At 36.5% G+C, this 15075-nt stretch overlaps 1 protein-coding gene across 2 annotated transcripts in view; it reads right to left on the bottom strand.

The window, feature by feature from the left end:
• Positions 1–15075, bottom strand: part of brinp2 (bone morphogenetic protein/retinoic acid inducible neural-specific 2) — a 138137-nt gene that overhangs the window by 51633 nt on the left and 71429 nt on the right. For both annotated transcript variants that reach the window (XM_051698739.1, XM_051698740.1), the window contains one exon: positions 2971–3076. In XM_051698739.1, the coding sequence (XP_051554699.1) occupies positions 2971–3076 (106 nt within the window). The remainder of the gene's footprint in view (positions 1–2970; positions 3077–15075) is intronic.

Here is a 15075-nt window from a genome sequence, read left to right on the forward strand (position 1 = left end):
GCGGAGAGTAGCATGAGCCTCCACATGCTGGGAGTCTCCGCGGTGTCATGCACAACGAGCCATGTGATAAGATATGCGGATTGACTGTCTCAGAAGCGGAGACAACTTGACTTGTCCTCCGCCACCCGGATTGAGGTGAGTAACGATGAGGACCTACTAAGTAGTGGGAATTGGGCATTCCAAATTGTGGAGAAAAGGGGATTAAAAAAAAATAATAATAAATCTAGTGCTCATGGCGTGAGATGCCAAAAAATAAAAATAAAAAAAAAAAACAATGAGATGAGATGAGATGAAACGGTAAAAGGCATCTGTCTAATGCTGTACGTAGAACAATTTAAAAAAAAAAATAGCACTTATGGAAGCCCAGAGTACTTGACTTATCGGTTAACCAATAGACAAAATAAATGTTCTTCAACGAAATTTCGGGAGGAAATTGCTCCTCTAATCTGCCAATCAACCTGCAGGCTGCAGAGTATATAAGCCGCCACTTACCACACTCTAGCGATAGTCTTTCCGGCATCCGATACTTCTATCTCCGATTTTTTCTTTCTCAAATTTTTCTTCCCAAACACTTACCAAAAGATAAGCTTTGGCACAGAACTCTATAGCTAACTCTTTAAAGTAGTTACAACATTCTGGGCAGCAGGAAGCTTGCTTCAGGAGATGGCAGTATTAAGTGGGTTGACAATTTAAATGTCAGTGTCAAGAAGGCAGTGGAAACTGGCACAGGCCACGTATATAATTAGCAATGGCTAGAGGCTTAATAACTTCCTCTTTGCCACTTTCAGTCTTGTTACTTTCTCTATTCTTTTTTGCTTCAGCTACTTCTGACTTGTGGTGACACCGCTGTCACGAGAGTGTGAGGCACATTAATGCAAGTCTACATGCCTGTCTTCACGTAACCCCTCACTCACTTTGAAAGCATAGAGACAATATGCATGTTAGCAGTCTTCCATAAGAGCTGCAGTCAGTAAACCTGTTAAGTATGCAAAGCACTCAACTTGCCTGAAAGAATTAAAAGTGATGCAAATATTTTTTCAATGATAAAATACTTTCTCTAATCACAGCTTAATATGCAGAAACAATTCCAGTATAGCCTATTGACTGTAAGCCATTTGTAGATCGATTCCACTGAAAAGTGAGAAACAAAAGCTTTGTTACGATGTTTGTTTGAACATTCTGAGCAGCCCTAGCAACAATGTTTGATGGTATTTGATGGCAACCAATGGTGTGAGCTTGGGGCGGGCATCTGTTTGTAAGACCAATACCAGACAGGGCGAGTGTCTGGAAACCAGTTTGAAAAAGTAATTGTTTTTGTTATTCCATTTCCTGACGTTCATGTGACAGAGATATTACATACTTCACTATTCAAATCTTTAAAAGCAAAACTCTGGAAGATAAAAGAAAATTGTAGGGTTATCTCAGACAAAATAATTAGCTGCAAGGTTTCTTATATCTTCAAATCAAATATTGCTCTTGCAAAATGTAGGACACATTGTAATTTTGAAGAACTATGGAAAGCCTGGAAAAGTACAACTGACTAAAATGATGTTTCTCATTTGTTTTTGTTTTTTCAATAGAAACGAGCATTTGTTTCTCATTTATTTCATTTAACCGCCAAATCAAAGCAGTTTCTTTATTTAATTCAAGATCTGTTTCCTGTGTGCCAATAATAACTACAGACTTTAATACTCTGGAAGGACAGTTTGAATGGGTGAGTTTTATGAGATCTTAAAACACAAATCAACACTTTATTTTTAAAATAAGCACTTGGATCGCAGAGATGCAAAGAAATTTAACGAATCAAGCAAAGGTAGTATAAACTATTTATTAAAAATATATGTCAAGGAGTAAAGGCCATGTCAGTTGCAGTAGTAGATTACATTTAACCATGTACATTCAGTTCACTAGTTATCAAATGCGATCAGCTACCGTTTTTTATTTGCACAGTGGCCGTATTATTATATATATATATATATATATATATATATATATATATATATATATATATATATATATATATATATATATAAAACACATGGATTGGTCGCATTTTCAAAATGTGGCCTCCTCATAAATTCCAAATGCCACCCAATACAACACACCCAGTATGTCATCCTGCTGCTGACTCTGGTCCTTTAAAATGCTCGATTGTTGGTTAAAAATTGCCATTTTATTAATTTTACTTTTACTGTTCTCATCCGTTCTGAATTAGAATCCAAGATCATTAACCATGAATCATTGCTTCCACAGTTTGCTTCATTGAACTTCCAGTTAAAGAACATTTTAGATTAGATTTGCTAATTTTTCACACTGTATCGGTTCAGTTAACACTGGTCACTTGTTAGACCATTCTGTATTTTTAAAACATGGTCGCCTGAGTTCATTAACCTGGGCTGCATTTCCCAAAAGCATCGTAAGCCTAAGTAGATTGTAAAAACCATTGACACCAATGGTCTCTATGATCAACTTAAGCTTGCGATGCTTTTGGGCAATACAGCCCTGGATAGTTACTTGTAGAAGACCTATTCAGAGCTCAAATCCCAAGCATATGAAATGCATATAAAATGGTATTAAATTCATGGTTTGCTATATATTCTTGCTGTATAAAAAGCACCAATACGTCTGCATTAATTTCAAAGTATAGCAGAGGACTAAAAATGGCCTCAGTCAAATACTGTACAGTACAGTTGTTTCTCTATGTAACAGGCACTAGACAGACGTCTTTGATGCCTCACTGTTTTTTCAGCGTCTTGCACAGGACTGTCGTGTTTTTACATGTCATGTCAAGTTAAAAAGAACTTTTTAAAAATAAATTAGTTCTCTTCTATTCGTTGCATCATGTCTATTTATTTATTTATTTTTTCAGTCTGAACAGCCCCTTACTGTACATCACCAGCACAGCTGATACAAGTAAAAGCAGAACTAGCTGCAGTGAGGTTGTTCTAAAAATCACAACAGCTGTCATACCTTTCAGATGGATTTTGTTTTCTGGGCTGTGCACTAAGACGGAGCTGACAGAATCCAGGCTGTCGTAGTTACTGCATCCAAGAGGCCCTGTTCTGGTCTCCGATACCTAGGAAACAATGAGATATTTTAATGCCTTATTATCATCTAAATCATGCACCTGCTTGTTTGTCTTCAGAAGCAGTAGAGTGCTGAGCATATGATGTTGTCTAAAACAAACTAACACGACTGTGCAATAAGCCTGAGTCAATATCTAAATGTCACCAAAGCCTATTTCAGCATGTCAGAGCCCTCCAAAAATGCTCACTTTGCACTGCTTCATCAAAGTAGTAAAACTACTTCCTGAAAACTCCAGTGTTAGGTCCCAATGCATTATTAATTTCAAATCTAGAGAGCAGGGAGCCATGTGCAGTGGTATAGTGTTGTTAACGGGCCCTTGCATTAAATAGATGGCTTTTATGACTAAAAAAATAACACTTTGTGTAATGTGTGTCTGACCTGGCATTTCAACTGGGACTTTTAAAATAATGGTGTAAAGCTCCAGGACTTTTTGATTGAGATGTGTCATTTTTTTCTAAAAACGTTGAAGGGCCTAATGGGCACTCTGCCCATTACTATCACTTGACAAAACAATAATCAGTTAATTAATCAAACAGAACACATATAAATTGAATAATTTGTGAAATGTGAATAAACAAAAGAAATGGATGAAAAACTATTTTATTTTTTCAATCAAAAAATGTTTTTTAATCAACATTCCACTGTTTCACGAAAGGTTTTCTTGTTATTTCAAGTCGAATGTGACAAACTGTGGTAACGTTACATTTAGCAAGTGAATCTGACCAGTGTAATTTCAACTCACTAATCACTTTAACACCCCCGTTCAACAAGTTTGTATAAATTGATTCATTGGAAAGAGCCAGTTAGAAAGAAGCCATCATTCGCAAATCTGACAGTTCACTCAACCACTAAATGTTACTCACTGTAACGTAAACAAATTTATGCTATCAAATGAAGTGAAAAAAGTGCTAGCTGTTAGCTTGTTGAACTCCAATTTAAAGGAACAGTTCACCCAAAATCATTTATTCACCCTCATGTTGCTCCAAGCCCAGATGACTTGCTTTATTCTGTAGAACACAAAAGAAGACGTCAGGAAGAATGTTAGCCTCAGTCACCTTTCACTTTCCGTGTACGCAAAAAAGATGCTACAAATCAGTAGTGACTGAGGCTAACACAATTCCTAATATCTACTTTGGTGTTCCAGTGAAGAAAGAAAGTCATATGGGTTTGTAACAAGAGGCTAAGTAAATGATGACAACATGTTCATTTTTGGGTGACCTAACCCTTTAATGTTCTTCACAAATTTTAGCAAAGCTGAACTGGACTGTGCCCAAAAATGAAAAGCGAAAACAGACCCTCATGAAAAGGTTTGTTTTGAACAATGGTTTTGACAGGACAATATATCATAACCCAAGTTATACATATACTAGTATTTGTATATGTACTATAAAAACTGACATATGCCTTGTGTCAATCAGAAAAAAAAAAAAAAGGAAAAAGATAAGCCAGCCTTACTTTATGATTTAGAGTGAGTAATTTATTCTTCTATATATTCTTTTAAATAGCCTTGCTATTTCAAACAATTCTTCAGAATACATTTAATGTTTCAAGGAAAAGCTGATGAAAACACCACTGAGTCAAAATTAACCGTATCATGTAATTTGGCTATGGAATTCATATCTTTGTTTTCAGAAGAGTGCCTCTGTAGCTAATAACTTTAAAACTGATGTTAAAACAAAAGAATGGTGTGTCTGCATGAATACAATTTTGTCTACAGTTTTAAGCATATAAAATGCTCTGATATGCATGAAATATCTCGCAAAATATTCTTATGGAGGCGTTTGATATTTCACTAGCACAAATAACTTTCATCTGTCAAATTTTGCCCCACCACTTTTGGTGGCTTGGTGCCGCCTCTGCTTTGACATAAACAGATGTCACAATATGTATAAATTTACATATGTTTATCAGGTCTTTGTCTTAAAATGCAATACTGTAGCTAATCCAACACTAATCCAACACAAAAACGCAAAGGATTTGGGACCATGTCCTCATAATGCCATAATCATTAGTTTGGTTATTTCAAAGTATGTTAAGATTAAGTAATTCCCCTTTTTTTTCTTTTCTTCTCCTCTGTTGGATTTAAGATATTCCTCAATGGAGCTTAAACTGACGAAACGGTGTTCTATTTGGAGAATATTTTACATTATCCCCCTTTTTTTTTTTTCTGATCTTCTTTATTTCTGATATATTGCTGTTTATATATGCAGTGTTGAAAACAGACTATACATGTTTGAAGTAACTCGCCAACACTGTGTCATTGATTAATGATGGCTTTCTGCTTTAACATTACAGTCCTCCTCTTATCTGTCACAATTTATCACCACATGACTTTAAATAGATAAATATCTTTGAAAATCCTTCGGATCAACTAACAGTAAATTCAGCTATAACATGAAGTCTATGATGATATTTACACAACTTTGGTGAAGGAGCATCACAATTTATCATAATATGTGCACTCATGTGCTAGCTTAATCATTATTTTACGAACTGCTGTCTCTTTTCCCAAAGTGTAAAGTCCCAGTTCACATGCCCTCCTCCTCCACATGTCCCACTTCAGCATCTCATTAGATCACTTGTCATTTATGATCACTTACTGCAGCTGACTTGCTCTGATCCCAATAGGACTTCAGGCTGTTTGCCTAACACATAAATACAGACACTAATCCTTATAACTGTCTTCATAAAACCTGCGTTCTTCATGTGGAAATCATTTCAATCATTCACCCTTTTTGTTTTTTGTTTTTTCATTATTTGTGCTACTGACTCTTCAAGGTATAATAAAATGAACAGCTCATTTCGTTGCTGTGATCTGTCATTTCATGGGTTTATTTTGTTGAATTGAGACTAGAGCTATAAATATACATACAGATTGGCTAATACTGTTCTCTGTTTTGTTCCTAGTACAGTTTCACAAAATAAATGAATAAAGAAGTAAAGCTAGAATGTCCAGATTCAGAACTTCAGACTAGATTCTGATTGAATGACCTGCATTCAAAGCCTTGTAAAACAACTATAAACACTAACCATATTAATGCACCAAGATGCTATGTTGCTTGGCAAGGATAATGACCTATATTATTTGGTGGAAGAATTGTTCATTGCAAAAAGAAGTAATAATAAATGTAACCGTATGTGAATATTTGTGTCTTTAATCATGATGATGTTACTGCTGTTTTATAAATGCAATAAGCCAGAAGTGGTTCAACTTCAGTTGCAACTCAAAACATTTCCCATAAGGTTGCAGACAGCAGAGAAAAAAACAATGCTAAATGTAAGTAATAAAATGCAACTAACCATGTAAATTCATCTGTCACATGGTGATATGCCTAATACTAATATAATATTTACAAAATTGTCGGTTTTCCTATTCAGCCCATGGTCTGTTAATATTTTTTTGCATGTCATTGGGCACGCGCAGTTTAAAGTAATATTATTACATTTGAAAGTTTGATTTTGAGGACAGTTTGGTTTAGTTTTGAATGAGATACAATTTTAGTGCTTTGTTGGGTTGCCACTAATGTCCAATGTAAAATGTAGAGTCCAGAAGCAAAACCAGTTGAAAACCACCGTGTTTACATTAAGGGGTGTTCTTAGGCATGAAGCGGAACCTCTCGCAGCTTACTGCTTTATTATTTACCTGGCACATTCATGTACATTGTTTGTCAGCACCACTTAATATTGACAAAATCTGACACATCCATTTCAGGAATGACATTCTCCTACCTGCCAAAACAACTGGATAGCACAGAAATCTGACATTTCCTATCCTGCCTCTTACAAAAGTGTCATATGTTGTTGTTTGCTTCATATTTACTGTGGCATTGTATTCCACAGTTTTCTTGACATGCTTGTCTTAAGGGCATAACAAAGGAAATGAAGGCCTGGGGTACTTCCCTCTCCATTTCTCCCACATCTCACACCAGCCAAAAGCCCACAAAACACCCACAGAGTGCAGCCCATTCTGTCTCAATTGAGATGCTAGAGAAATGCATATCAAGGTGACTCATTTGTCAAAAATGCCTCTGCTATGCGAGGCACACTTGGCAAAAGACTGCAGATGTGCTCTGAAAGCTGGGATTCAGCTATATAGGAGTTCATGACATGCGACAGGATTTTATGTGCAGGTTCTGAGCTTCATTGAATTTGACAGCTGAAGTTGATTATACAGCTCTGTCAGTTGTCTTGACCAGTGCCAACTATCTAGAGTGGGCTCTCCCCAAACAAGGTTCATCGTTCTGAGCTCTCTCTTTTAAATACTAGACTCATTTAGATCGTTATTTATATTCTGCACAAAATGAGACTGAATGAGAATATCTACTTTCACCCTTAAAAAAATTTACACTGGTGGTACTATAGTACTGTAATGGCATTAGATGGTAATACCATGTTACTTTGATATGTTCCATGGTACTAAAAGATTACCATATACATACAGTATATGTATATAAACATTATATATGATATATACAGTAAATGAATATGGTAATCATTCAGTACCATGGTATGTATCATGGTAACATGGTATTACCATCTAATACCATCACTGTACCATGGTACCACCACAGTTTATTTGGTACTGTATTTAAATGGTACTCCTTGAAAAGCAGTTTGCACACCTTATGACCAATGGATTTCCAGGATTTTTCTGTTATTGTCCAGTCGCACGTTATTACTGGAGATGGATTTTCAAAAATCTTTTTATAGAAATTACACTCAAAAAGAGTAATTTTGAGCCAGTTAAATATTTTAGAGTTGAACATAATATAGAAAAATTTATATTCACTATAGAAATATCCATGACAAGATTTTATTTATTGCCATTATTTTTCCAGGTCTGGACATTCCAGTTTTCTTCTTACATGACCTGAATGTTTTTTCAAAGAATACCATTTAAAAAAAAAATAAATAAATAAATAAAATAATAATAATAATAATAATAATAATAATAATATATATATATATATATATATATATATATATATATATATATATATATATATATATATATATATATATAAATTTTTTATTTTTTCTGTTAGTGCATTAATTCTGTATAATGCTTTAGCATGCCATTATTCATTTTCACTCCAGTACCATTCGGACACTTGCATGTGAAATGTTCTTGCATGTTTAAAGAAGTGTGCTTTACTACAGAACTATGCTTTAACCCAAAATATATAAAAGGGTTGCATGTTTAAAGAAGTGTGCTTTACTACAGAACTATGCTTTAACCCAAAATATATAAAAGGGTTAGTTCACCCAAAAAATTTAAAATTCTATCATAATTTAACCTCCCTCATGACATCCCAGATGTGTATGACATTCTTTATTCTGCTGAACACAAATGAAAACATTTTTAGAAGAATATCTCAGCTTTGTAGGTTCATACAATGCAAGTAAATGTTGGTTAGAACTTTGAAGCTAAAAAATCACATAAAGGCAGCATAAAAGTAGTCCATAAGACTCCAGTGGTTAAATTCATGTCTTCAGAAGCGACATAATAGGTGTGGGTGAGAAACATACATTTCTTATTATACAGATAAATATTTAAGTATTTTTTTATTTATTTTTTACTCTATATCTCCACTTTCACATATTAAAGTCACATGAGATGCCTGTTTAGTTTCACTTTCAGATCTGAAAGTGTAAATGGAGATTTAGAGTAAAAAGGAATTACCGATCTATTTCTCACCCACACCTATCATATAACTTCTAAAGACATAGATTTAACCACTGAAGTCTTATGGATTACTTTTATGCTGTACTTTATGGCTTTGAAAAGAGTGGCAGTGAAGGTGGTATAGTGGTGTTGTTGGCTTAATGTCGACTCTAAATCATAATGAAATATAAACTCAACATTGTGCTGTTTGAGACACGATTCTGATATCAAGAATCAAACAAACAAACAAACAAACATGAAAAGCTACAATGGAGTGTACACATCCGTTTAGATTGCAGAGGGATTTCAACGTAACCTTTTTCCGTTCTCACAGATGCACCAATAAATATTATTACTTGGTGATAACCCAGCCATTCCACAGTGCACATCATGTTGCAGGATGTACCATTGTGCCTTATGCCCTGCTCTGAAGCCAACCACACTCAAAAGAATCAAGCAACACTGGGATACACATTTTAAAAAGGCAATTGTTTTCAAAGCTAAGTTCATTATTCATCTATCCTGTTGTTACCGTTAATGACTAATACAGCCACAAGCAAATTAATTTACATTTTTCTTTTTAAAAGCATTAAAAGGTATTAAGAATTACCATATATTGAATTTTGCTATTCAAACTTAATGATGTTATTATCAGGCTTTTATATTAATGGACTAGATTTATTTTTCCTGATTTGTGTACTGTACTTTTACTACAGATAAACAATTATGTCGTTGCCATTTGCCCTGCAGAACTGAGGCTCATTACCATTGTCCTAATTGCAGCAAAACTGTTCTTAGGAGATATGTAATGGAAACTCACCTTCAGATATGCTTACCAAAACATTTATTTAATCTCCCTCGTGAGACTAAAGAACCTTCTTCAACTGCACTAGCTTCACAGTCCTCTACAACCACACCTGCACTGGCTCCTCTCCACTTAAATACGGGACAAATCGCGTCCCGTATTGATTCGATACTGGACGCATAATTTTATCTTTAAATACAGGACGATCCCGTATTTTACGGGACGGGTGGCAACCCTACAGCTGCAAACGTTTCTTTGCGTAAGTGACGTCACAGACAGCGGAGACTGCAAGTGGCGTCATTAGCAGAGGACATGCAGGTGAGTGAGCGTGCAAGTGCAAGTCTGCAGTCAGACCCTTCTCGCACCTTTCCCTTTCCCCCATCGCGATTTTGCGAGCTCTGTATGGGGGCGGGGTGGCATGATTTGGGGTACCTCAAAAATGCTGTTAGACACAGACACGCGGTTGAAGAAACACACTTTATTATAATTTTAAGAACAGATGACAGAAAAGCCATCTATGCGCATGTCTGACGCGCTGTTTGTTCGAGGCGTGCAGTCTCGCGGAACACGTGTAAAGGCTCCTCGCTCTTTCTTTGTTTCAGTCTTCTGAATTTGTTTTGCAAGAATAGTGTCGTCTATGAGAATGCTGCAAATGACCTCATACCATCTCGGCTCAGGAGGTGCTTTGAGTTCAGTTCACTTTATTTCCACAGAGCAGATCTTTTTGAGTGCAACGTCTGTGATTAAATCATAAAATAATACAAAAACACGTTCACCTTGAACCATGACTTATATTTCAGTGATTATTATCATCATTATAATTATTATGTTTACATATAGAATTGCTTTTAGATCTTCATTTGTATTAGTAATTTTCATCAGTTGTCACAGACGGATATTTGCGTGATGGTAATTGAAGGGTGGTTATATATGTTTTATTTATTTATTTTTACCACTTTATTTTTTTTTATTTTTATTTTTTTAACCACTTTATTTTAATTGCTGTTTCGTTTGAAGTGCTATTTGAATTTAGAACTATATTTGGTTTTTGTATTGGAGTTTTTCGTTTTTTAAATAAGATATTTTCTTGGCAAAATCACTAAAGCAAGAATATTCACCGATCCCTCAGCCAGGAGGTTGACAATGTAATTGGATATTGTGATATACGCTATATTGCCAAAAGTATTCGCTCACCCATCCAAATAATTTAATTCAGGTGTTCCAATCACTTTCATGGCCACAGGTGTATAAAATGAAGCACCTAGGCATGCAGACTGCTTCTACAAACATTTGTGAAAGAATGGGCTGCTCTCAGGAGCTCAGTGAATTCCAGCGTGGTACTGTGATAGGATGCCACCTGTGCAACAAGTCCAGTCGTGAAATTTCCTCGCTACTAAATATTCCACAGTCAGCTGTCAGTGGTATTATAACAAAGTGGAAGCGATTGGGAATGACAGCAACACAGCCACGAAGTGGTAAGCCACGTAAAATGACAGAGTGGGGTCAGCGGATGCTGAGGCGCATAGTGCGCAGAGGTCGCCAAATTTCTGCAGAGTCAATCGCTACAGACCTCCAAAGTTCACGTTGCCTTCAGATTAGCTCAAGAACAGTGCATAGAGAGCTTCATGGAATGGGTTTCCATGGCCGAGCAGCTGCATCCAAGCCATATATCACCAAGTGCAATGCAAAGCGTCGGATGCAGTGGTGTAAAGCACGCCACCACTGGACTCTAGAGCAGTGGAGACGCGTTCTCTGGAGTGACGAATCACGCTTCTCCATCTGGCAATCTGATGGACGAGTCTGGGTTTGGCGATTGCCAGGAGAACGGTACTTGTCTGACTGCATTGTGCCAACTGTGAAGTTTGGTGGAGGGGGGATTATGGTGTGGGGTTGTTTTTCAGGAGCTGGGCTTGGCCCCTTAGTTCCAGTGAAAGGAACTCTGAATGCTTCAGCATACCAAGAGATTTTGGACAATTCCATGCTCCCAACTTTGTGGGAACAGTTTGGGGATGGCCCCTTCCTGTTCCAACATGACTGCACACCAGTGCACAAAGCAAGGTCCATAAAGACATGGATGAGCGAGTTTGGTGTGGAAGAACTTGACTGGCCTGCACAGAGTCCTGACCTCAACCCGATAGAGCACCTTTGGGATGAATTAGAGCGAAGACTGTGAGCCAGGCCTTCTCGTCCAACATCAGTGTCTGACCTCACAAATGCGCTTCTGGAAGAATGGTCAAAAATTCCCATAAACGCACTCCTAAACCTTGTGGAAAGCCTTCCCAGAAGAGTTGAAGCTGTTATAGCTGCAAAGGGTGGGCCGACGTCATATTAAACCCTATGGATTAAGAATGGGATGTCACTTAAGTTCATATGCGTCTAAAGGCAGATGAGCGAATACTTTTGGCAATATAGTGTATATATAATTTTTAATACAAATATTGTGAAAAATATTGTGACTGGTAGAGAAAGCACAGATGAAGTAGGTTAGTTACCAAAGAGATGTTGCACTTCACAACTGTTGAAAAGCCAACTTTCTAAAAGTTGAACACAATTTAAATTTTTTAGTTTCATTTTTTGAATTTTTTGTTAAAATAAAGTTCAAAGTTTGAAATCAAGCTGCCTTGCGTTATTGTGTAAGCTATTGCTTAACGAAAATTACTCCATAGTACCACCTAGTGTCCAACCAGCGGTAATACCGGTGTTAGTCGGTTTGAACCAGAGTCTGTGAGCGGAGTGGAGCGGCATGATTTTGCCTGGAGCCAGGAGTGGGTTTTTAAAAAATTGGAGCGTCATTGTTTTCTCTCGCTCCAAGAGCGCTCCACTAATGCTCCATCATGGGCAAAACACCTGTTAACGGAACTTAATGCAATAATTCACCACATGTTAAGCAGTGTTAAACACAATTGGCATGAAGGAAAGATGGAATTTCTGATATAACCAGAAAGAATGTGATTTAAAATAATAATAATAAAAAAAAAATAAATAAATACTAATTTAAAATCTAGTGAAACTTGGTAATGATCGACCTCCAGCGCGAAGGTTACTTTCGCTTTCTGTTTTCACGCTCCCTATTATTGAGTTAAGCTTGCGGTAAAGCTTGACTTAACTACATGCTTGTGTCTCCTCTCTTTATTCTTAGGTCAACTGGCATATAGTGAAAATTAATGATGGGATGGCGAAGGAGAACATGAGTGGGGAGGTGATTGCCACAATCAAAGGTTTGTTGTGAAATCCTAAAAGACGTGTCCAAAAAACACGATGATAATCCGTTCACATGTGGAGAGAAAATCTAAAGGACAGTAATACATATATCCCCTATTAAATATTTTGAATAATCATATCAACATTATAATCTAATGCATCTCAATCTAAACTGTAGGCTATTACGTCCCGCATTAAATAGAAATAAAATTAGTCTTATCTAATTTTGATTAAAAAAATTGTAGAATATTCTGAGAATGTATTATTTTTTTTATTTCGTTTACAGAATTATAGGGCAAGGTTAATTAAAAGAAGTGCAATAATAGGCAATAATTAGGCAATAATACATAGGCCTAATAATTGTTTTTTTTTTTTTTTTTTTGCATCTAGAAATGTATTTAATTGATCAAACCCAGATAATGCTGCCGATATGTTTCAAAAGTAAGCTATAAAAAGTATTTAATTTAGTCTTGGGCTAATGTTAGTGTTCTAATAAAGCACACTGTAGCTTTTCTTCTAGTATTGTGTATTTATTTTTCATTTAATACACCCTCTGCATGGAAGGTTGTGATATTAAAAAGCATACTGAAATAACTACAGTGGAGAGGTAGTTAGGCGCTAATTTTGCCATTGAGCGAACACTGAGGGAGGTTTCTCAAATCCAGGAGTGCGGAGCGAGCGAGGCACGGGAAATGGACAACCTGGAGTGGAGCTGTAGCAGAGTGATTAAAGAATGCTTTGAGCGTGGAGGGGAAATTGTTGCCGCTCCACTCACATACTCTGGTTTGAACGTGAACACCGCACCAGTGTGAAAATTGATACGTGGCAAGTCTACTGTTAATAGTATGTCATTATGACAAATGGTTATATTATAGGGAGGGGAGAGTCCTTCATGTCTAGGGCTGGATGGTAAACTTTATGAAATTACACATATACACTAGATTCTGTGACATTAAACATCTCCAGAGCTGTGTAAATTTTACCATTTTCCATTTAAGTTGAGTCAATAGAATCAAAAAGATATGGGAAGACCAGCTAATCTTAGGATGATTGTTCCTGCAAAATCTGATCGCCACTAAACCCGCCTTGGTATCTCAGGCTATTTTTGTCCTTAAGTGGTATCTGTTTACATGGAGGCAAAGTGACGTTCCCAGAAGCAGCTTCCTGGTGTGCTTTTTGCACTTCTATTTGTGTGTAATTGATCATCCTTTATGGCATTATTGATGAGCCCACATTGGTGCCCAATTCATCAGTCTGATTTGCACACAGGGTGCAAGAAGGAAGCAGTCAAAGGCAGGCCCAGTAGCCTCGCAATGACTCATTAGCTCTTCCCTGACAAAAACACCTGGAAGAAGAGGCTATTCCTTAAAGCAATACTGGAGAGCACTCTGAAAGCGTTTTTACACCAAAACAATATCACCTATGTGATTTAATGAGATGTCTGTCACAGAGTGCCAGAGTCAGACACATGTGTCTCATGCACAAGTAGGATATTTAAAGAGATAGTTTACTTCTAAATGTAAATTCTGTTATCATTTACTCACTCTCATGTTGTACCAAACCTGTATGATTTTCTTTAATGAAAAGAAAGGGTTGGAACAACACAAGGGTGTGAATGACAGATTGTTTTTTTTTTTAGGTTGACTATCCCTTTAACAATATGTTTACAAATCACTAGCTCACCAGTGCACAATTCATGTTCTTGTTGTACATCAATGCTCATTTGTATAGCTTGATGTGTTAATATAGTTTGCAATCTAGATCCAAGTGGATCACATTAAGTGCATATTTGCTGCAGATATTACTTATATAAGCAGATGTTTCCCAATAGGTCTTTGGCCATATTGAAATGGAATTGTGAAGGATCTGTGTTAAATTGAACTTCTCTGCTGATGTTGTGTAGGGAAAGCTCAGGCGGATGAAAAGCATATCGCAGCCCAAAGGGAAAGTCATTATCTTCCACTCTCTGTTTCATCAGTGTAAAACACTATTGCCTTCATTACAAGCCCCGGCACTTTTATTCAGGCTGAAATGCTTCGCAAAAATAAAGGTGCAGTATAGAAGTTTTGGCTTTAACGGTGTTTGACAGAGCTTGAAAGTGCCATACTTCATTTTGACTGATCAGCCTGCACAAAGGTACTGCCCAAAAACCACAAAGTAACTACGCCAACACTAAAACTGAGAAAAATGGCTTCAAAGGTTTTTGGTTTTATTGTGGATTTTCTGTGAATCTGAACATAGTTAAGTCGAACCCGATAAGACTAGAATGATCATAGTCTAATAGACCCAGTTTCGGTCATAACTCAGTTTTGACCAA

The sequence above is a fragment of the Myxocyprinus asiaticus genome, chromosome 5 (assembly GCF_019703515.2).
Source record: "Myxocyprinus asiaticus isolate MX2 ecotype Aquarium Trade chromosome 5, UBuf_Myxa_2, whole genome shotgun sequence".
NCBI classification, from domain to species: Eukaryota; Metazoa; Chordata; class Actinopteri; order Cypriniformes; family Catostomidae; genus Myxocyprinus; species Myxocyprinus asiaticus.